General features: G+C 41.7%; 1 protein-coding gene, 1 long non-coding RNA gene and 1 other non-coding gene across 34 annotated transcripts in view; 2 read left to right on the top strand and 1 right to left on the bottom strand.

Annotated features, from left to right (window-relative positions):
* Window positions 1–16,991, top strand: part of LOC110509593 (formin-binding protein 1) — a 102,170-nt gene extending 85,179 nt beyond the window's left edge. For 5 of the 29 annotated variants that reach the window (XM_036967611.1, XM_036967619.1, XM_036967602.1 and 2 more), the window contains exons 11-19: window positions 4,879–4,887; window positions 5,572–5,586; window positions 5,876–5,911; window positions 9,099–9,208; window positions 9,597–9,729; window positions 10,075–10,205; window positions 10,320–10,492; window positions 10,691–10,849; window positions 12,830–16,991. In XM_036967611.1, coding sequence (XP_036823506.1) covers window positions 4,879–4,887; window positions 5,572–5,586; window positions 5,876–5,911; window positions 9,099–9,208; window positions 9,597–9,729; window positions 10,075–10,205; window positions 10,320–10,492; window positions 10,691–10,849; window positions 12,830–12,837 — 774 coding nt within the window. In that variant the 3' untranslated portion in view covers window positions 12,838–16,991. Of the gene's footprint in view, window positions 1–4,878; window positions 4,888–5,571; window positions 5,587–5,875; window positions 5,912–9,098; window positions 9,209–9,596; window positions 9,730–10,074; window positions 10,206–10,319; window positions 10,493–10,690; window positions 12,521–12,829 lie in introns of those variants that run through there. The other 24 variants (XM_036967620.1, XM_036967605.1, XM_036967627.1 and 21 more) reach the window with 12 other exon arrangements.
* Window positions 15,300–20,510, bottom strand: LOC118945282. Of its 4 annotated transcripts, none has more exons than XR_005040402.1 (4): window positions 20,297–20,510; window positions 18,146–18,633; window positions 17,396–18,041; window positions 15,300–16,666 (listed from the first exon to the last, which is right to left on the bottom strand). It is a non-coding gene; the product is annotated as an uncharacterized LOC118945282 (long non-coding RNA). The 4 variants fall into 4 exon arrangements; XR_005040403.1 differs by having other exon boundaries at window positions 17,396–17,616; window positions 17,929–18,633; window positions 20,297–20,508; XR_005040401.1 differs by having other exon boundaries at window positions 17,396–17,616; window positions 20,297–20,504.
* Window positions 20,511–21,214: 704 nt separating this feature from the next.
* Window positions 21,215–21,342, top strand: LOC118945710. Its single transcript, XR_005040825.1, has one exon. It is a non-coding gene; the product is annotated as a U6atac minor spliceosomal RNA (small nuclear RNA).
* The last annotated feature ends 1,017 nt before the right edge of the window (window positions 21,343–22,359 follow it).

The raw sequence follows: 22,359 nt of genomic DNA, 5'->3' as shown, positions 1-22,359 counted from the left end.
CATATGGATGAAGTATTTCTGTTGTTTTTGTATGTGTATATTAACGTTGTTAAGAATACTCGTAGACATCAGTTTTGTGTTAAACTTTCTTTTCTTTTAGGAACTCATTTTAAAAGCAGTAGAGAAGTCACTTCAAACATGAGCCGTCTGCTCTGCACAAGCTGGAACGGGCGGCCATATTGCCTGCCCTGCTTAAACAGCTGCTGTGCAACTGCACAGCACCTCAGTGTCATAGTAATCCACAAGGCCTCTTAAAGAAGCCCTCTATCACTGGTCACACGCATAGAGATCCTATTAAATGACTAGAGGTGCTATGTCAAACCCCTCAAATTTCCAGCATGGTATGAAAATGGCAGCCATACATGCGGTAAAGAGGTGAATCGTACTCGACCAAAACAATGGAAATGCCATGGTAATGCATGGGGGAAGATCCTGAATCTCCTCATTGCCCCACAGGAAAATGAACCTACAGTTAGACTATTGTTTATATGTGTATTTCACACTATGTTGAAGTAAAAATTGGAGTAAATTGCTTGTATGGATGTCAACCCCAACACATGTTCATGCCATTGTCACCAATCAACTGCATTACAGTTAAAAAATACCACCACTGGTTTCTGTAGGGAAAGGGGGATACCTAGTCAGTCAACTGAATGCATTCACCCGAAATGTGTCTTCCGCATTTAACCCAACCCCTCTGAATCAGAGAGGTGCAGGGGGGGGCTGCCTTAATCAACGTCAGCGCCCAAGGAGCAGTTGTTGTTGGGGGTTAACTGCCTTGCTCAAAGGGCAGATGGGCACATTTTCCCACCTTGCCGGCTCAGGGAATTGAACCAGCAACCTTTTGGTTACTGACCCAACATTTTTAACCTCCAGGCTACCTGCCGCTCAGGTATGCTAGCTATGCTACCAGCTTATACGAATGGGAGTTAGCATTTAACAGTCATGTCTTTCGAAGCCTGAAAAGGGACAGCTTCTAAATGCTATGCAGCGAAAACTGCCCAAAATCTAAAAATCTATCTGAAGTCAGCACATTGTGGGCCTGTTACAATACATAAAATCCGGACGGATTTGACATATATCCACTTTGTTAGATCAGATTTGTTGAATGTGGGCCAATCCGGCGTCCTTCTTCTACCACCCATTGACCTCTTTATGGCATCCATTGTGGTCAGGGAGAAATCCAAACCAGTCTAATTGGAATGAATGGCATTAGAGGGATAGGTGATGCATTTCCTGCTTTTACTGATGAAGGAAATTTAAAGTAAGGCAGGTGATAAATCAGTAATTGTGTAATAGAATTATTGTCAACCTAAAATATTGTCATCAAATTAGAAATACAATTTACACAGGTTTCTAAAAATTGCCTGTATGAATAGCCTCTAAAATATATATGTAAATAGACCATAAATGTCCCAATGTTTGTTTTCTTGGAAAGCTTTGTCATATTATGATACAGTACTTGTTGCAATTACAACTTGTCTATGTCCTATCATCAAATTATTTCAGCCTGGGTATGGCTGTAGGTTGACTGCATTGTTTGTATGGAATGTTATATTGACAGGTAATTTGAAACTTTATTGAAATCATTCCACTTAAACTGGCTGGCTGGCTAGCTAACAAACATACTGGGCAGATAATCTTCAAATTCATTGTTTTACACATATCTCATCACAGCATTGGCTGACCAACTCCCTTACCAACATGGCTGACCTTTTGTACCGTCATAAGAAGATTCATGTCCGTTGTAGTATTCTAATTCCTAATTCTAACCAAGTTATTTGTCAATCGTAGTACAGCACTACACTGCACAGGTGCTATTAGTGAGTGAAAATATGAATATTATCATTTCAATAAACCTCAGTATTGACTGAGCAAAATATTAGTTATGAAATGTGATATCTTTGACAGGGCCAATGGCTTTGAGATAGCCAATGTCCGTTTTCTTTCCTTATGACAGGTTATATAACATGTGATATGAGTGTGTATTTTAATGTCATGCTAGTTGTGTCTGTAGGTTGGGTTCTGGGTTCAGTCTTTGGCCAACAGCTGCACAGCAGAGGTATGCTTTACCCAGCATCCCCCAGTGGGAGGGCTTGTCATTCCTCAGCCCTCTGGGGCCAGCCCTCTGATCCAACGCCAGATATACAGAGAGAGAGAGAGAGAGAGAGAGAGAGAGAGAGAGAGAGAGAGAGTGTGTGTGGTGGATATAGCAAGGATAAATGATGACAGCATCATCAGAGTGAGTCAGAGAGTGTTTCTGTGAGAAAACACAGAAAGAAAGAGAGATGGATGATGTGTGTGTGTGTGTGTGTGTGTGTGCGTACGTGCGTACGTGCGTGCGTGCATGCGGGGGAGAGTGAAAACCCATTAGCCTCATTAGTAGCCCTGTGCTAATTGATGAAGCTGTGTTGTTCTCTCTCATAACCATGGCAGCAGCCTCCTACTCGCCCTCTCTCGCTCTGTTATCACAAAGACTGGAGGACTCAGGGCATACCCACGTACGCTTTCGAGGCCAGACAATATGTTGTAAGTGTGTATGTTGGCCGATGCGTGCGTGCGTGCCTTAATTAGGAAATATGTGTGTGTGTCTCAGCCATGTGCAGCACAGACAGTAGTCTCATATCATGATGCATTGACAGTATATACACTACCGTTCAAAAGTTTGGGGTCACTTTGAAATGTCCTTGTTTTTGAAAGGACATAAAATAACATCAAATTGATCAGAAATACAGTGTGGACATTGTTAATGTTGTAAATGACTATTGCTGGAAACGGCAGATTTCGCATGGAATAGCCTTCATTTCTCAGAACAAGAATAGACTGATGAGTTTCAGAAGAAAGGTCTTTGTTTCTGGCCATTTTGAGTCTATAATCGAACCCACAAATGCTCATGCTCCAGATACTCAACTAGTCTGAAGAAGGCCCGTTTTATTGCTTTTTAATCAGCACAACAGTTTTCAGTGCTAACATAATTGCAAAAGGGTTTTCTAATGATCAATTAGCCATTTAAAATGATCAACTTGGATTAGCTAGCACAACGTGCCAGTGGATCACAGGAGTGATGGTTGCTGATTATGGTCCTCTGTACGCCTATGTAGATATTCCATAAAAAAATTGTCTGTTTCCAGCTACAATAGTCATTTACAACATTAACAATGACTACACTGTATTTCTGATCAATTTGATGCTCATTTTATGGACAAAAAAAAAGTGATTTTCTTTCAAACACAAGGACAATACATAGAAATAATAATTTATTTCCAGTAAGACACTGTTGCCATTTTAGATATTTTTGTTTCCTTCTAAATGAGGCTAGTGTCTGTGACTGCCTCACTGTATTTCACATGGCCCTTCTGCCCTGTTGTAAGACCACACTATCCAAATGATCAGAACCAGGGATGACCTCATTTCCTGTCCCACATCTCAGCTTGTGGCGCTTTCTGTTGCAACACCACCAACCCCAGTATTGCATTGGACTCCTGCTGCAGTGCACATTTTTGGTAGGGGTCAATTCTCAAAGTGTCACAAGCACGACCCTTAAACTAAGGAAGTGGGATTGGAGCGTGGTGAATGATGGGTCTCCCCACCATTTGCTCCTTCATCTTGTTTTCTGGGGTTCACAACATTGGGTTGTGGTGCTCATAACACTTTTTTTTGGTAGGGTTTAATCTACCCAGAATTCACCCCTCCAGCGCATCCTTCTATGTGCTGGCACCATGGCACCATAGCCTATCTGTATACCATGTACCTATATCTACCCATCTGTCTGAGACGTCTGACACGTCACGTTTTGACCCTATACACTCAGCTACAACAGATACTGGGGAACAACAGACCTCCCCTGTCTATTACACCAGCAAGTTCTTAACGGAAATACCACAGTGAGAACAATTGTCAATGTCGAGAGGGATAATTAGGCACGATGGGGAGGCTGATGGAAGGCCCATTCCAGGTGAATGACTTGATTACAGGACCAAAGGGAGTATGGCCTGGCCTCATCATGGCCCCCCCGAGTGCGGCCTTTGAGCTGGATTACAGGTCGTTCGCTGTAGCTGGAGCGACCCAGTGTGTCAAAAGTATCTCTTTCCTTTGTTTCCTACAAACTACCCCCCAATAGTAAGTCATTACAGGGATTAAAGCTGGAGTGACCCAGTGGGTGTTAAAAGTATCTCTCCTCTCTATAACCATGGAGCTCACAATAGGCTCTAACGATCTTTAATAGTGCAATCCCTGTATGTGCAATTAAACCGAAGCAACCTCTTACATTATGATTTTTCCAGTTCTCTTTTTCTTCTTCTATCATTTGCCTTAATTGTCCTTTAAATCAAACAAATATAATTAATAATGAATCTTTGATGAACCAAGTGGTTATGGTTGTAGTTCGACCTTACTGAACTCATTGATAAAGAAGGCTGCTACTAGTTCCTGATTACTTGTGCTCATGGGCATGTATCCTGCCTGCTATAGCTTTGAATCTATGAGCAACTTCTCCCTAGTCTGAGTGCCAGTCTGTTTGTGCTTTCTTGACAACTCAGACTGGCCCAAACAGACTGGCACTTAGGCTCACCTCTCCCATGAGTGAATGTCACTGTTTGAAACATATCGTCTCTATGTGAACATGCAAACTGTCATCATGCTTTACTGTGACACACGTAGCCACCTGTTAAATGCTGTCATTGTGTGTGTGTGTGTGTGTGTGTGTGTGTGTGTGTGTGGGGGGAGGGGGGGGGGGGGGTACAGGGAGAACAGAGAGGGGGGTGTTATCATCCATCCTCTGTCCTCCTGTTTTCCTGCAGTGGGTGTCTCGACTCACCTCTCTCTCTCTCTGTCTCTCCTTCTCTCACTTTGCTCGCTCTCATTCGCCGTCCTGTGCAGTCTAGACTTGTGAGTTGGCTTCCTTGTCATCACCTCAAGTCATTTTAAAACCCAACTCTTATTTTGTCATTCATCCCTGAAACCTGACGTTGAACTTCACCAGACGAGAGAAGAGTTAACTAGAGCCATACGTTATATCGGGAGATAGTCCTGAGAATGACCGGTTATTGTCTTGGAATAGCGTCTCGCTGAGGTATTGCAGACTTTGTTTTTTCCATTGTAATTAGAACAAACTGTGGGAGCGTCCAAACGAACCAGCATCTGCAAAGAGCCTCAGACCTGTTGCACCTCACGTATCTGATCTGCCGTTTTTCACAAATGATGATGGGTCTATGCATTTGCTGTTCAGTTTGTGAAAGCTCTGGTTATCACCTTGGTCAAGACGAACATCTTCGAATCCAATGACCGCAGCAATCTACCATATACAAAGCATCCAAGACTTCTACCTTGCACTTTCCAGGTTTTGAAACACCCAATTATTTTCCTCATATGGTGAAGTTTGGCTAAGGAACTGCTTTTTCTTCTCAATATCCATGTCAACAACTAACGACATGCTGTGCATGTGCATGCAGTACCAGGAGGAACCGAAATGGACAATTGCTATGTGTTATTCTGCTGTTGTCTGACTTTTATCTGTTCTCTTTCTCTCCTGCTCCTCCTGCCGTTTCTCTCGCCTCTCTTCTACCCATGAAGCTTTCTCTCAAGCTGGTAAGCATGACCGTAACACTGCATGACCGTAGTGGCGTGAACCGCATTCTGAGCGTCGTGTGCACGTCCACCTAGCACCACGACGTGGTTGAGAATTCTTGTGTGGCCGCTGTTTGTTGGCGTTTGGTTCCTGTCGTCCGTTGTCTTTCATTTATTTAGTCATTTTGTTGTGACATGAGGATGGATTTTGCCGATGCAGACCCGTGTTGTTGTCTCATAATTTTTGTTTTTGTGTGTATTATTATTGTTTGTTGTGTCTCTCCCCACTGTGCCTGTGTGCTCTGTGCAGATCACACTCAATTCCCACGTCCGGAATCTTATTGAGGTGATCAGAATTACAGTTAATGTTTTGTTTGTCAGTCAGACCTGGGTTTTCGAATACTATTTGAAATCGTTGAAGTCATTTTCTTTTCATTTCATCGCAACAGACAAGCTCGGTCAAGTATTTGAAAGGATTTCAAATAGTATTTGAACTTAGGTCCGTCTGTCTGTCTGCTAGTTCCATCCCCTTTGATTTGTCCTCATACTCGTTAGATGCAAAGATGGATGATTCCAATAGATGCATAATAATCAAAGCTGGTAGATGGGTAGATACTGTAAAATCAAAGATGTGATACATGCTGATTTTGATAAATAGTCATTAACAGTGTTCTTAGTATGCACTTTGCAAGCCTCTAAAGATGATGTTTTTCAGCCTTCGCTGCCAAGCTCAGAGTGGTTTTGATGTAGAAATTAATGGCCCAAAAAGAGCTAAACTAAAATGTCCAGACGATGCCGAGCCTTCCAGGAATACCAAGTATTTTCCACTGAAATGCAGAACAGATGGGAACAAATGAAATTTAGCTTTTTTTTTTGTCTCAGTCAGGTAGAAACTCAGAGATCCTATTACATTACTAGAGGGGCTATGTCATAAACCCTCAACGTTCCGGAATGGGGTGAAAATGGCATCCATATTGGTCAGAGAGAAATAATCAAAACCAGTCTTATTGGAATGAGAGGCATAATCCTGGAAAATAAAAGTAAGGCATATATCAGTAATTGTGTACTAGAATTATTGTCAACCTAAAATATTGTCATATAAATACAGTTTAAACAGGTTTTATACCAATTGTATGTATGAAATATATGTAAACAGGCCATAAATATCTGAATTTTGGTTTTCAATATCAATACTTGTTGCATTTACAACTTGTCAAAGTCTTATCGTCAACTGATTTCAGCCAGTGTACTGTATTGGCTGTGGGTTGACCACATTGTTTGAATGGAATGTTGGCATATTGGCTGTTTAATTTGGAAACATTTATGGAATCATTCCTCTCAAAGATCAATTCTGTAAATGCATTATTTTACTTTACTTTATTTTACACAATATCCTATTACAGCACTGGCAAACCATGGTTGACCAACTCCCTGACCAAAATGGCTAATTCCTAATTCTATGTAGAAACGAACCTCTTCCCCAGGCTCAATTGCTGCAGAGAGAGAGAGAGAGAGAGAGTTGGTGGTGGAGGAGATTAGGTAGAATCTTATTTCAAATTCCATCTTTGGCAGTCTTCAAGTCCTCTGCATCAGACTTCTACATTGGAGCCCTGTGGGAATTTTGATTTGATAAATCATAAACTACAGAATACACTGCCTCAAAATAATTGCTGTAAATCTCCTTAGTCAACCCCAATAACATAAGCCACGTGATGATCATTAGTTCATTACTTTGTGTGTAGTAGTAATTATTGAGTGGTCAACATTGACAAATGCATGTCAAACAAATCCTTTGGCAAGAGATTAGAAAGGATCGAGATCAGTTGACCAGTGGTTAAATGTAATCAAGTAGATATGCAAATGTATATCTGAGTGTGAAATGTATGTTGAACAGGTAAGTTTCTGGGTAAAGATACACAACATGACCAAAGGTATGTGGACACCTACTTGTCGAACACCTCATTCCAAAGTCAATGGAGTTGGTCTCCCCCCCCCCCCCCTTTGCTTTGCTGCTATAACAGCCTCCACTCTCCTGGGAAGGTTTTCCACTAGATGTTGGAACGTTGCTGCGGGGGAATTGCTTCCATTCAGCCACAAGAGCATTAGTGAGGTCGGGCACTTATGTTCGGCGATTAGGCTTGGCTCGCAGTCGGTGTTCCAATTCATCCCAAAGGTGTTCGATGGGGTTGAGGTCAAGGCTCTGTGCAGGCCAGTCAAGTTCTTCCACACCGATCTTGACAAACCATTTCTATATGGAGCTTGCTACGGGTGTGGCTGCAATAACCGAATCCACTAATTTGAAGGGGTGTCCACATAATTTTGTATATATTGTGTCTCACCTGTATAGCACCTTGTCTCATGAAATAATTATCGCCTGTGTGGAGTATTTTGTTTTTACATCAATCAACAGCAAGCAGGCTGTTCTTTATTCTAGTGATCAACCATTTGTATAAATCATGTAAGTATGAATTTGAGCATGAACCAGACAATGTTGCATGTTTTCTGGTTGGTAAGTGTTGCACGCAGTGCAGCTAATGAGGTAAGGAAGGTCATCGCCATGGTAGCCTGGCCTGCTACTGTGCTTATATTGGCTTTCTCACCAGTAAACCCCAGTGACCTCTGACCCTTGACGCCTGGCGAAGTAGGACGTTGACCTTTGTCCCTTTTATGATACAAGTATTGTTGTCTGAGCCTTAACATATCCAGTCCAAGCACATGATCAGATAAATACCATGAATACTATGGCTAGTCAAATAAGCCAATCTGAAAGCAATATATAAAATGTGAGGAAAGCAACAATGAATATCATTTGAATTGCTAACAATACAATGACAGTTAATTAATGTATAATTATCCATTGTATTGTATTGCTTTACAGGGATTTGTGACACAATAATTACCTGTGTATGTAAGAAATATAACCAAATAGTACCACCAAGTGGTGTATCTATGAACTGCAGTATATACAGGACATATACAGGCAGCTTACTTGGGAAAGTAGAGCAGGCCCAATTGAACACAGAAAACAGAGTGAATGACTCATCATCAGAGATGATCGATATTTATTCTATCCAGGAAGCTCCTTCATTAGGAAATGTGATCCTCTGCCCTTAAATGGCCCCACAGTTTCCATTTCAGATACACTACCTCCTTTTACGCTTCTCTCTTGGCAGTTATGGTGATACTGAAATATGAACACCGAAAATGTGATTTGACTGGATAAGAAGTAATGTGATACATCCTAATATCTTTTCAGGCTTGGGACTGAATAGGTTATAGGTGGTTGAATGGCTCACAAGTACACAGAGAAACCCCCTAAGGATTCTGAAGGATTCTAAGCACCTGAAGGATTATGGTGTTACATAGAGATACTGAACATCTGAGAGGGGTGTTAGAATATGTTATACTGTATATTCATCCGTTTAGAGACACAATGTAGAATGCTCCTGAAACTCACTTTGTCCACAACTTTTCTTCCTCTCTTCCACTATCTCTCTCTCTTTTTAATTTTTGTATTTATCTCTCTCCATAAGGGCTCTGGACCAGAGGACTTCAGCCACCTGCCCCCAGAGCAGAGAAGAAAGAAGCTTCAGGCCAAGATAGACGACTTAAACAAGGACATCCAGAAAGAGATGGACCAGAAGTAAGTGTGTGTGTGTGTGTGTGTGTGTGTGTGTGTGTGTGTGTGTGTGTGTGTGTGTGTGTGTGTGTGTGTGTGTGTGTGTGTGTGTGTGTGTGTGTGTGTGTGTGTGTGTGTGTGTGTGTGTGTGTGTGTCTGCAACATAAGCCTCAGCCATATTTGTATGGAAATGATGTCCTAACTCCTCCATAAAAGCTCCCCCAAGTCTTTACTGTCAGCCAGACTTTTTATGGACCAAAATTTGCCCAGTAAAACTTTGGGATGGATATTAATACTCAGGGGTAGATTTAGGGGAAATGTGGTTGTCTTGATCAGCTTTAGACTAAGCTATCTATTTGTCGGAGCATGTCTTGAGTATTCATGTGTCACTCTCTCTTCCTCTGTCCGTCAGAGATGCCCTAACTAAGATGAAGGGGGTGTATGAGAAGAACCCTCAGATGGGTGACCCTGCCAGTGTGGACCCCCGCCTAGTAGAGATGGCAATGAACATTGAGAAACTGCAGTCCGAGGTGCAGAAATTCGAGGTGAGTCTTGAGTAACTAATCTCAAACTATCCCAGATAGGAATGTACTGTATTTCTAGATGCTGGATGTACTCAGTGTTGTTAGTAGCATAGTTATCTTGTTTGGCTTTGCTAAGGCAGTACCTCATTAGATCAAACAGTAAAGTGCTCCAGAGTCTCTCCTCTTCCTTATTTGGAAATGATGCACTGCCTTGGCGGCCTCTATTTGTTCTGGCTTGGTGTAATAGAGAAAGGAGCCTTAGTAAGAAGGCTATATCTGACTCTGGACTGCACTGCACTAGCAAATCTCATCTCACAATCCTAACGTAAGTGTGTGTGTGTGCGCGCGCGCGCGCATCTGTACCAGGGATGGCTAGCTGAGGTGGAGGGGAGGTTACCATCGAAGAGCGATCCTCCCAGGAGACAGAGTGGTCTGTACGAGACACAGAACAGCAACAGCAGCACGGTTGCCAACAACTGTGCACAGGACAGAGAGAGGTACAGTAAACACACACACACACACTCCATTAATCAACACTTTGTAGTTTGTTACTGTAATGTTGTGTTGTGAGGTTGCTATAGTTACTGTGTGTGTGTGTGTTGGTCCTTGAGCAGCCCGGATGGCAGTTACACAGAGGAGCAGAGTTCAGAGACTCAGGTCAAGGTGGCCATAGCCAACACTCCAGAGTTTGATGATGAGTTTGACGATGGGGATGAGGAGACGCTGCCCACTATCGGCACCTGTAAAGCCATCTACCAATTTGAAGGTAATACACCTTTAACAGGTAATACACCAATCAGAGACAACAACACGGGTAATGTGGGCTTGAACATCTATTTGACTATTTGAGAGATATGCAACAATAACACTCTTCCACCTTGTTTTGACACTTTACTGCCTTTCTCTCTCTCCCCCCCCCCCTCTCCTTCTCACTTTCTCTCTTTCTTATTCCACCTATTTTCCTCCTCCTCCCCTCCACTAGGTCATAATGAGGGGACTATATCAGTGACAGAGGGAGAGCTGTTGTATGTGATAGAGGAGGATAAAGGTGATGGCTGGACACGCGTCCGCAGAAACGAAGAGGAGGAAGGCTACGTGCCCACGTCTTATGTCGAGGTCCTTTTGGAAACAAACGCCAAAGGTGCTATGACGTACATTTAACTGAAGGGGTTTTCTTTTGGGGCCGAGGGCATTTTGTTTTTTTCGTTTTCAGGGGGGGGCACTCGGGGAGTCGAGTACACTCCTCCCACTCTCTTTCACTCTGAATGATGGACCAACCAGAAGTCTCCATGTGCCTCTGTCATGATTACCATGTAGCTGAGACCGGTCCCATGCACTGTGGTGTTGTATGTGATGGGTATCTCAATGCATTTGGGAGACAGGATAGTTTTAAAAGAGGTATTGGCTATTTTTGGTGTAGGGCGAAGTTATCCCTAGACACTGATCTTGGGTCGTTTTTTTACATTTCCCACAATAATGGTTAAGATCATGATTGGGGGTGGGGAAGCTGATCCTAGATCTGTACCAAGGGGGAAACTTGACCTCGGAGCGTTCTTTTCCCACCGGTTCTGAGAGAATTCTCTCCTCGTTACCTCTTGTTTGCCAGGAGAACTTTCTGTCGTTACTTCCAGTCAACTCGATGGGAATCAGGGCCGGTTGTACGGACGATATCAATGAGTGCTGCTGTCTTTTTTGTTCTTGACATGCTAGCAGTCATATTTCCCCCAAAATGTTCTTATCACCTGACAAAGGTGTATTTTATCATATAGAAACTGGCCTCAAAGGTAGACTAGAGTTGTGGTCAGGATGAAAATCAAAAGGCAAAATGTAAGTGTGTGTTTGACTACAAATGTTGATGGTCTTAACCACTGAATCATATTCCCACAGAGGCCAGTATCGAGGTGATATTTGGAGAGAACAAAATATTATAATACACTTTTTTTTAGGTTAAACCACGGGATCGTGTGTGTGGGGAAAAAACTGCTTGCTGTCCCCAGTAGTAAAGCATGCTAGATTGTACAATGTAGAAATATGCAAATTATTATTTGATTCTGCTGTAAAAAAAAACAAAAAAAAACAAACATATGCAATCATATTTGTTTTGTACTGTGACAAATGAATGTACCGAATCACAACGCTTCACCCCCATACATAGGACTGCATTCTGTAGCTCAGGAGGCTATTATAGTGCTCAGTGAATATCAACTCCTCTATCCTGGATTGTCTCACTCCTCTACTGTTAAAGATGCACGATTGTCACAGACTAAAAGGTCCAAGGAAGGGGCTATTTTTTTTTTCTTTCTGGGCCTTTATTTTCCAGAACGGTTGTAGAGGAATTCAGGATTGAGAATGAGCTGTACCATTATTCTCTCCCTCATTCTTGGTGAGAACATTGTGAGAACGGATTTTTTGTTGTTGTGTGGCTGATTGTAACATCGGTGCTTGGTTGCCAGATCATGCATGGGTTTTGATTAGCACCTCGGTGCAGATAAGTCCATTTGAGAAGCATGGTCTGTGCTACAGTATGGTGTTGAAACTGTTTTATGCCACTAAAACATCCAGCCATTTCTCTTTTAAACATTACTGAAGTGTGCAAACGTAGGGCCAAAAGGCATGCTGGAAGAGACTCCAACTTTGTTGTCAAATCTCAAAAAGCTCAACAAATATGCTTCCGCAACTCTTTCTCCTATACCGGTGAAAGTAATCCCGTCTCTGACAGTGCTATTAACACAACCATTTCATCACCCTGCTAAATGGGGGTCCAAATGAAATGTGAGGCATGTTATGGTCATTTTCTCCCCCCCCCCCCCCCCCCCCCCCCTTTTTTTTTGTGCATGTTACAAGCTTAAGTGTCTCTTATCGTTTTTGGGAATGATAGATTCACACCAGACTTAACATTTAGAAACAGTATCATAAAAAATATTTTTAAGGTACAGCAACTGATATTAACGACAGAGAACAGTATTATTTCCTTTCAAAGGAAATTGCAAAGAATAGTTCTTCTTCCACCTCATTTAGTATGTGAACTACATTTTCTTTCCCTGAGATCTCTCTCTCTAACGTGTTCTTTTTTTTCCTTCATTTTTTGTTTGTTTGTTGTTTTTTTTCTTTCAAATTGCAGATTCCTAAAAGTGTGAGAGGCTGGCTCAGAAATGGCAGGGCAAGCAGCCTCGGAGACAGAGCAACCACATTCACGTTCCTTTTATTGTCATAGAGTCAGAAAGAGAGAGAGACATGACCGAGACAAAAACGGGAGATCGATAATGATGCATCTCAATTTCCAACCCGATACATACGTAGAGTTCTCTTCTTTTGCAACAGTTTCTGACCAGAAGCAACAATAATAAGCATCACAATTTTGCACCCGTAAATCTTTTAATAGTCCATTACACATTTATAATTTTGCTTCCGTTGTCGCTGCAAAGCTTTGCCTCTCGATGTACTAACTCAGCTTCCGCTACGCGGCGTTACCATGGCGGCTGTTAGCTCTCTCGCCTCAAATCCCAACCCGCTCCCATGCCACCCCTCCCCAAACCCCTTCCTAAAGCACAGCAGGGTGTGGTCAGAGGCAAGACCAGCTCCCCCTCATGGAAGGGGGGAAGAAGCAACACAATCTCCCCCCACAAACCCGCTTACACCCCACCCATACCATCTCACCTGACCAGACCATCAGACAGGAAGGCTGGAGAGGAAGCCAAACCGTGTCCCTCCAGTCCACCCTTGCATTCAAACCAATCAGGTGGATACAGTTGCCGTATCTCTCTCTCTCACTCATTGACTCAGAGCCATCATCATAGAAGGAACCGTCCAGATTCAGCATCACTTGGAGAGCCGTGGAGTACCCATGGAAACAACGCAGTCATTCCACTCTCTCAGACCGCAGCTCCATATTTTGCAGGTTTCAAATGGACTAAAACATGGACCGATTGGTCATCTTACTGTATGTGTGTATGAAAAAGCTTCATTTATGGTGTGTGTCTTCTGTGGTGTTTGTCAGTATCATGTACATCCTCCATACGTGACTGGGGAGGGGACAGGACTAGGAGCTCCAGGACCGAGAGGGGTTGGGGTGGGAAAGGGGACAGGTTCACTTTACTTCATCTCACCTGCACTCTCTCCCTACCATACTATCATGTGTTGTTACTGGCATCCACTCAAAGTGGTGGAAAAAGTATCCAATTGTCATACTTGAGTAAAAGTAAAGATACCTTAATAGAAAATTACTAAATTAAAAGTTGAAGTCACCCAGTAAAATATTACTTGAGTAAAAGTATATAAGCATTTGGTTTTAAATATACTTAAGTATCAAAAGTAAATGTCATTGCTAAAATATACTTACGTATCAAAAGTAAAAGTACAAATGATTTCACATTCCTTATATTAAGCAAACTAGGAGGCACTATTGTCTTGTTTTTTAAATAAACAGATAGCCAGGGGCACACTCCAACACTCAGGCAACACTCAAACAAATATCAAACGAAGCATTCTTGTTTAATGAGTCTGCCAGATCAGAAGCAGTAAGGATGACCAGGGATGGTCTCTTGATAAGTGAGTGAATTGCAACATTTTCCTGTCCTGCTAAGTATTCAAAATGTAACGAGTACTTTTGGGTGTCAGGTAAAATGTATGGAGTAGAAAGTACACTATTTTCTTTAGGAATGTAGTGAAGTAAAATTTGTCCAAAATATGAATAGTAAATTCAATTACAGATATCCCAAAAAATGACTTAAAAATATTTTTACTTTGAAGTACTATACACCACTGATCTCGTCTGCTCCTCTCTCTGGCCACACCCCTCCCCTCCTCAAACCCCAGATGCTGGTCATTGGCTGCGTTGATGGCCATGTCACAGCTTAGGATGGGGCTCCTCTCGGGCAGTGCGTGCAGTATGCATGCATGCCCTGTCTCCTCTTTGACTCGCCACCCTACAGCTCTGCTCCGGGGGGGGGGGGGGGGGGTATTGCCCATGTCGCTTTTTATTTCAGTTAACTTGCCTGTTACGCTTCTTAACCTATTTGTCACCTTCTGGGTTCTGTGCCTGGGGATCCTCTACTAGCGCTTCCGTATTTTGTTTTGTTGTTGTTTGACTGTTCCTCGTCTCTGAAAGCATGTTCACCTACCTGTGTTTTTTTTAACAGTGAGTGTGTGCTCTCCCTCACAGTAACTCCTCCTGCTCAAAATCTCAGCTAAGAACGTTTTGGATTCCCGAAACTTCTGTTTCTGAATGATTTTATGCAAACAGTACATGGTTATAAAATGTAATTTGTCAATTTGTTATACTGTATGTAATGTTGTTTGCTGACATTGTACATGTTTGAGAAGTGTGTCGAAGGCAAGTGGTCGTTAGCTTCCACTAGCCTCATCCTGTGGATACATACTGTGCTGTGTAACGTCTCCACTGTATATCCTACCCAACAGACAGAATGTCCCCGGAAGAAAACTTGAGCATTAGTTAAATGTCTCATGTAATTTGCATGGTCCACTTACTACTGTATATGGAAGTATTGTAATACTGTGATCCACACACACACTTTCTTTCCCACAAGGTTGTGTGCGACTGAATATGAGACGAGACAGACTTCATTTTGGGCCTTAACTAGTTTAATCCATAGTCTTAGATAGACATCGCATCATTGTATCTGTCCCATTATGGCATCTGTGAGGGCATGGGCAGCCCATTGAGTCCATCTCCATTTTGAAGTAGTCAATTTTCTTCTACCATGAGTTGGCAAACAAACTGAAAGGGTGTATATTGACAGCTGGAGTGTGTATGAACAGGTTTAAACAGGTTTAAAGCCAAGGTTGGCAATTTACCTGCAGTTTACCTGCAGTTCTGGAATGTTTGCTCATGCGTATACTTCATTGGCTGATCCCTCCTGGTGACCTGGATGGAATTATGTGATCCTTCCTTAACCCATAGGAAGTCCCACCCAGTTGACTACTTCAAAATGGTAAAAGTCCTCAATGGCACTGCCCATGATAAAATGGGCTTTTAGGCACTAAAGTCCTCTATCTCTCACTATGGATGTATCCTACCACTTAGTGTAAAGACAGATGTCATTCTATTATCTGTGGTATGTTGAATAGGTAAAGACGTCTCTTGTTTTCTTTTTTATAAAGGTTTTAGGGGGTTTTGTACGTGGCAGTCAAGGTAGATTATCCATAACATCTACAGAGATGATGATGTCCACTGTTTCCCTCACTCAAAGGCACATACATTTTTTATTTTGTTCATCTTATTTATCATTATTTTTTTACCAATTTTGGGTCGATGAGATTTTAGCTTTTTATTTTGTAGCTAGTTGTTTCTTTAGCTGGAAAACTGTTGCACCTGAACTACAAACCACCTATAATGATGAAACCAGTTGTTTGATCTGCCTGAAGTCACTGCAGACGAAGTAATGAATAACAAATATTTGTTTTGTCTAATGAAGCCGTTAGTGATGGCACTCTATTCCCTATTTCGTGCACTACTTTGACCAGGCTCAAGAGTGTCTTGAAACTTTTTTTTATTACAATATTAGTACTCAAGCAACATTTCAAAGGGCAGCAACTGAAATTGTATCAATGCAAACTGTGTATATTATCATTAGAACAACAAACGAACAGTGATCCATCATCATTTGGAGTCCCCGTTACTTGTCATAATTTAAAAGCAGCGCAAATCTATAAGTTCTTTGGCCGAGGATCAGGTCAGGTCAAAGTCTCCTTTTGCTATTCCCATCCGTCCATCTCTTATTTTGATTATTGTGGATATTGATTTGGCAGATGTTTTGTTTGTGAGAAGTGAAAAGGCAAAACTGATTCCCATGCAGACCGTCAGAAGGTGCATATCTGTAGTGCGCCGACAGACAGAGCCACTCAGAAGTGAGCCAGTATAGAGTGGAATCTGCTTATCTCCTCTCCTGCTAATACTGGACTCGGATCATCCTAGATCTTCAGCCTGGCCCCAGTGCACCTGTACAGAAGAAATGGCTTGTTGGAATTAGAGAGAATATATATATAAATATATAAATAAATATTGATTCAACTAAGACAAAAAAAAAAAGGAAATAAACAGTCTATTTTTTAAGGTTTTAACGATTAAAAGGACCTACCGTTACTTTTTTTCTCTCTCGCTTTGCTAAGACTTTGTTTTATTGTTTTTGTTTTGTAAAGTCTGCCAAATGGTGTGTTTCGCACTTTTTTGTTGTTTGTGTTCCATTCGGTATATGCTTGCATTTCGGAGCACTGAATACTTTGTATTGTGTTAACTGTGCCAATTAAATACATGTTGAAAATAACTGGTCTTCGCTGTGGTCCGGAGAACAACACTGCCACATTGTGCAAGGACAATTTGAGGGGGGAAATTCCATTATCCATCATTTGTTGAACTTCTGATGCTCTCCAAGTCTAAGACTGGTGTTCGTTCTGCTGTCAAATAGCCCCACAAATGCTCCTCTTTCCATCATGTTTGGAAATGCTGATGGTCCCTGACTGTCTACCTTTTGTTTCAGTGATTATTAGCAGGCTAATGTTGACACTTTGTCATTTCTGCCCAGTTTAGTAGTTTAGTCATTCAAGTAAGTTTTTTCCAAGAACAAACAACCTGGGTTAGAGGTTAAAATGGAATAAACTTGACTACAACTGAATACAATTGTGACAATACCAGGTGAATCACCTGAGAATGGGGAGGGTGTTAGCTTACCTCAGCGAGGTCCAGTATAACCACAGGTTGCACAAGTCCACGATCCACCACAGACGACTGATTAAACTCAAGTCCCACACTGTCCACTGGGGGAGAACGGGGGAAGGTGGGAAAGGCGAGGAACGTGTTGGTCAGAAGAAAAGTAAAAATATTGACAGTGAAATCGTCAGATGACTGGCGTATTACTTGCCTGGTATCATCACCTGTCGTAGTGAAACCATCTGGGAAAAAAACAGAACCCTACCAGTGAGAAAGATTAGATAACCAATACATGCAGTATAAACCCTTGCATACAATCAAATGTATTTATAAAGCCCTTTTACATCAGTTGTCGGGCACACTTTAAAATACTTGCGTATCAGTGAAGATAAACATTAGAGAAAGAGGAGATGACAACAATGCCGTTACACAAACGGAGCATCCATACACCTACTACATGAAGTAGCAGCAGTTCAGAGCGAGAATAAAACAAGACTACAAGCAAGAAACCGATAGAGAGTTGACGGAGTCGCTGTTCAGGCCTCTGACTGTACCTCCACCTGCCAGCGGTCTAAGCACAGGCCCCAGTCTCTCCAGGGTGAAGTAGGGATGGTTGGACAACTTAGGGTTGGAGAGGCTCTGTCTTGGGGCTTGCCTAAACATCAGACTGTTATCATGGTTACTCCATGGATTTTCTGTCTGACTGAAGTCGCACTAAAAAAGACAGTCTCTACAAGACAGAATGTGGAATAAAATGGTATTTACACTTACTTTACCGGTTGTACATGCTGCTGGTCCTTTTGGCGGTAGGAGTTGGAGATATCCACAGGAAAGTGTTGCTAGGTTCTGTCGCTTGTATTTTCATTCTCTTGGCCCATTGAACATGACGCACAATATGTAAACAATAGTAGAATGTAACCGAATGTAGTATGAGTCGTTATATTTGAGGTGATACACGTATCTGTTATGAGGAGTTGTAGTGTCGTCCAATAATCACTCTATTGAGGCATTCTAGACCTCAGCTGAATCTGGTATTGACTGGTGTGGCTGTTGAACAAGTTGAGGAGACTAAATTACTTGGTGTTACCTTAGATTGTAAACTGTCATGGTCAAAACATAACGATTCAATGGTTGTAAAGATTTAGGAGAGGTCTGTCTGTAATAAAGAGATGCTCTGCTTTTTTGACACCACACTCCAAAAAACAAGTCCTGCAGGCTCTAGTCTTCTCTTGATTATTGTCCAGCTGTGTGGTTGAGAGCTGCAAGGAAAGACCTAGTTAAGCTGCAGCTGGCCCAGAACAAAGCGGGACGTCTTTCTCTTCATTGTAGTCAGAGGGCTTTTATACAGTTGAAGTCGGAAGTTTACATACACCTTAGCCAAATAAATTTCAACTCAGTTTTTCACAATTACTGACATTTAATTCTAGTAAAAATGCCCTGTCTTAGGTCAGTTAGGATCACCACTTTATTTTAAGAATGTGAAATGTCAGAATAATAGTAGCGAGACTGATTTATTTCATCTTTTATTTCTTTCATCACATTCCCAGTGGGTCAGAAGTTTACATACACTCAATTAGTATTCGGTAGCATTGCCTATAACTTGGGTCAAACGTTTCTATAGGTTTGAAGTCAGGGCTTTGTGATGGCCACTCCAATACCTTGACTTTGTTGTCCTTATTAATCCATTTTGCTACAACTTTGGAAGTATGCTTTGGGTCATTGTCCATTTGGAAGACCCATTTGCGACCAAGCTTTAACTTCCTGACTGATGTCTTGAGATGTTGCTTCAATACATCCACATAATTTTCCTCCCTCATGATGCCATCTATTTTGTGAAGTGCACCAGTCCCTCCTGCAGCAAAGCACCCCCACAACATGATGCTGCCACCCCCGTGCTTCACGGTTGGGATGGTGTTCTTCAGCTTGCAAGCCTCCCTCTTTTTCCTCCAAATATAACGATGGTCTTTATGTCCAAACAGTTCTATTTTTGTTTCATCAGACCAGAGGATATTTCTATATATCTTTGTCCCCATGTGCAGTTGCAAACCGTAGTCTGGCTTTTTTATGACGGTTTTGGAGCAGCGGCTTCTTCCTTGCTGAGCGGCCTTTCAGGTTACGCCGATGTAGGACTCGTTTTACTGTGGATATGTATACCTTTGTACCGATTTTCTCCAGCATCTTCACAAGGTCCTTTGCTGTTGTTCTGGTATTGATTTGCACTTTTTGCACCAAAGCACGTTCATCTCTTGGAGATAGAGCGTGTCTCCTTCCTGAGCGGTATAACGGCTGCGTGGTCCCATGGTGTTTATACTTGCTTACTATTGTTTGTACAGATGAACATGGTACCATCAGGCATTTGGAAATTGCTCCAAAAGATGAACCAGACTTGTGGATGTCTACAATTTTTTTCTGAGGTCTTGGCTGATTTATTTTGATTTTCCCATGATGTCAAGCAAAGAGGCACTGAGATTGAAGGTAGGCCTTGAAATACATCCACAAGGACACCTCCAATTGACTCAAATGATGTCAAATAGCCTATCAGAAGCTTCTAAAGCCATGACATCATTTTCTGGAATTTTCCAAACGGTTTAAAGGCACAGTCAACTTCTTACCCACTGGAATTGTGATAAGTGAAATAATCTGTCTGTAAACATTTGTTGGAAAAATTACTTTTGTCATGCACAAAGTAGACGTCCTAACTGACTTGTCAAAACTATAGTTTGTTAACAAGAAATTTGTGGAGTGGTTGAAAAATGAGTTTTAATGACTTCAACCTTAGTGTATGTAAACTTCCGACTTCAACTGTAAATACTATGCATGCCAGTCTCTCTTGGCTAAGAGTTGAAGAGAGACTGACTGCATCACTTCTTATTTATAAGAAACATTAATGTGTTGAAAATCCCAAATTGTTTACACACTTACCCCACCAGACATGCCACCAGGACCACCAGTCTTTTCACAGTCCCTAAATCCAGAATAAATGCAAGAAAGCGTAGTTTTATATAGAGCCATTATTGCATGGAACTCCATTCCATCTCATATTTCTCAAATAAACAGCAAACCTGGTTTAAACAACAGATAAAGCAACACCTCTCCCCTATTTGACCTAGATAGTTTCTGTATGTATTGATATGTAGGCTACGTGTGCCTTAAAAAAAATTATGCAGTTCGGTCCTTGTCTATTAATGTTATTTCTGTATTATCTAATGTGTCATGTTTTGTGTGGACCACAGGAAGAGTAGCTGCTGCTTTTGCTACAGCTAATGGGGATCCTAATAAAATACAAAATGTACAAAAAAATACCAGTTAGTTGAATATTACATTTTACAATCGAGTCTCATATGTAACGCTTCATACTATACACATCATTGCTATCAGCTGACAGAGGCTGGAGGGGAGAAAACCACAGCGAACTACTACCAAACAACATTGTTAGTCTTCGAGACAAGGGCGAAAGTAGGTAGACAACTAACGAAAATCAGACACCTAGTTGTTTCATAGCGTATCGTTTTGTTTTAAAACGATCTGGCTCCAATTCGAAAATATTTTGTTGACTTCCTGGATTGAAAAACGTGGTATCTATAACTCAATGTCATTGGCCCACACTAAAAATATGTAAATAAAATACAATGCATTCTGGGACATCTATATTAATACAACGAATAAAACTTATATAACCACTGATTTGGATGTTAGAAAATATTACACGTATGGGGACATAATACGTTTTACTGTTATTGTATATTTTCCCAAAATGTCAGATTCAATTTTACTAACCGTGAACGAGAAGTTGATATTCTAGCAGTGGCTTATATAGCAATCATTTCCACACTGGTTGTTGTGTTGTATGAAAGGAGAGAAGGTTAGCACTCCCCTTGACAAGGATGGAAGAGGCCCTAGTGGCCTTCAACACACATATGGTTAAGGCATTGCCACTTACTTCGTGGCATCTTCAACCAAGTTTTTAATTGATACATCTCCTTGAAATTGATTTCATTCTCACAGAAATATGTACTTCACACACAAAAAGACATTATAAGAATTATGAACCATTATGCTTACTAGGACTGTTATTTCATTGGCTGCTTTTGGTTTGAAGAATTATCAATTTGCATTAATATTCACAAAATGAAGTTGCTACTCATGCCCCAAAACAGATAACAGCACGTAACACTGTACTGCAGATGAGAATGCTTCTTAATTACATACTGAAATCTTTGTGTAGGTTTTTTCAATTTATTTATCTACCAGGTAAGTTGACTGAGAACACATTCTCATTTGCAGCGACCTGGGGAATAGTTACAGGGGATGAATAAGGCAATTGTAAACTGGGGATTATTAGGTGACCGTGATGGTTTGATGGCCAGATTGGGAATTTAGCCAGGACACCGAGGTTAACACCCCTACTCTTACAATAAATGCCATGGGATCTTTAATGACAGAGAGTCAGGGGAATTGGGATATTTTTTAGACCAGAGGAAAGAGTGCCTCCTACTGGCCCTCCAACACCACTTCCAGCAGCATCTGGTCTCCCATCCAGGAACTGACCAGTACCAACCCTGCTTAGCTTCAGAAGCAAGCCAGCAGTGGTATGCAGGGTGGTTTGCTGCTGGCCAATGACCAGAAGAGACCAGAAGAGGGCAGTCATGTTCTACCAAAGACAGAACAAGATCAATTCCTGCCTCAAACCATATCCCTCATAAAGGTATGCCTGGCCAGCGGGTGAAGTGTCTGTAATAAAGATTGCTAAAATATTTGTCTCTGTCTCTGTGTAAGACATCAGGGCCCTCTGCCCAGACCACAGACCACAGCAGGACACCTCGGTGTGTGTGTGTGTCTGTGGCTCCTCCATCAGGCAGGCAGACTGGTGAGATAGGTATTGCAGCAGTGTATGACTGGGTTTCTCTACTGCTCTAGCTCTATCTAATATGTGCACCCTGCTGAAACCAGTATCAAACCTTTGTCATCAATGACTTTGATAATAT

This window comes from Oncorhynchus mykiss, chromosome Y (genome assembly GCF_013265735.2).
Source record: "Oncorhynchus mykiss isolate Arlee chromosome Y, USDA_OmykA_1.1, whole genome shotgun sequence".
In the NCBI taxonomy this organism is placed as follows: domain Eukaryota; kingdom Metazoa; phylum Chordata; class Actinopteri; order Salmoniformes; family Salmonidae; genus Oncorhynchus; species Oncorhynchus mykiss.
The sequence above is the reverse complement of the archived record's forward strand: the minus strand, read 5'-3'. Positions and strand labels throughout refer to the sequence as shown.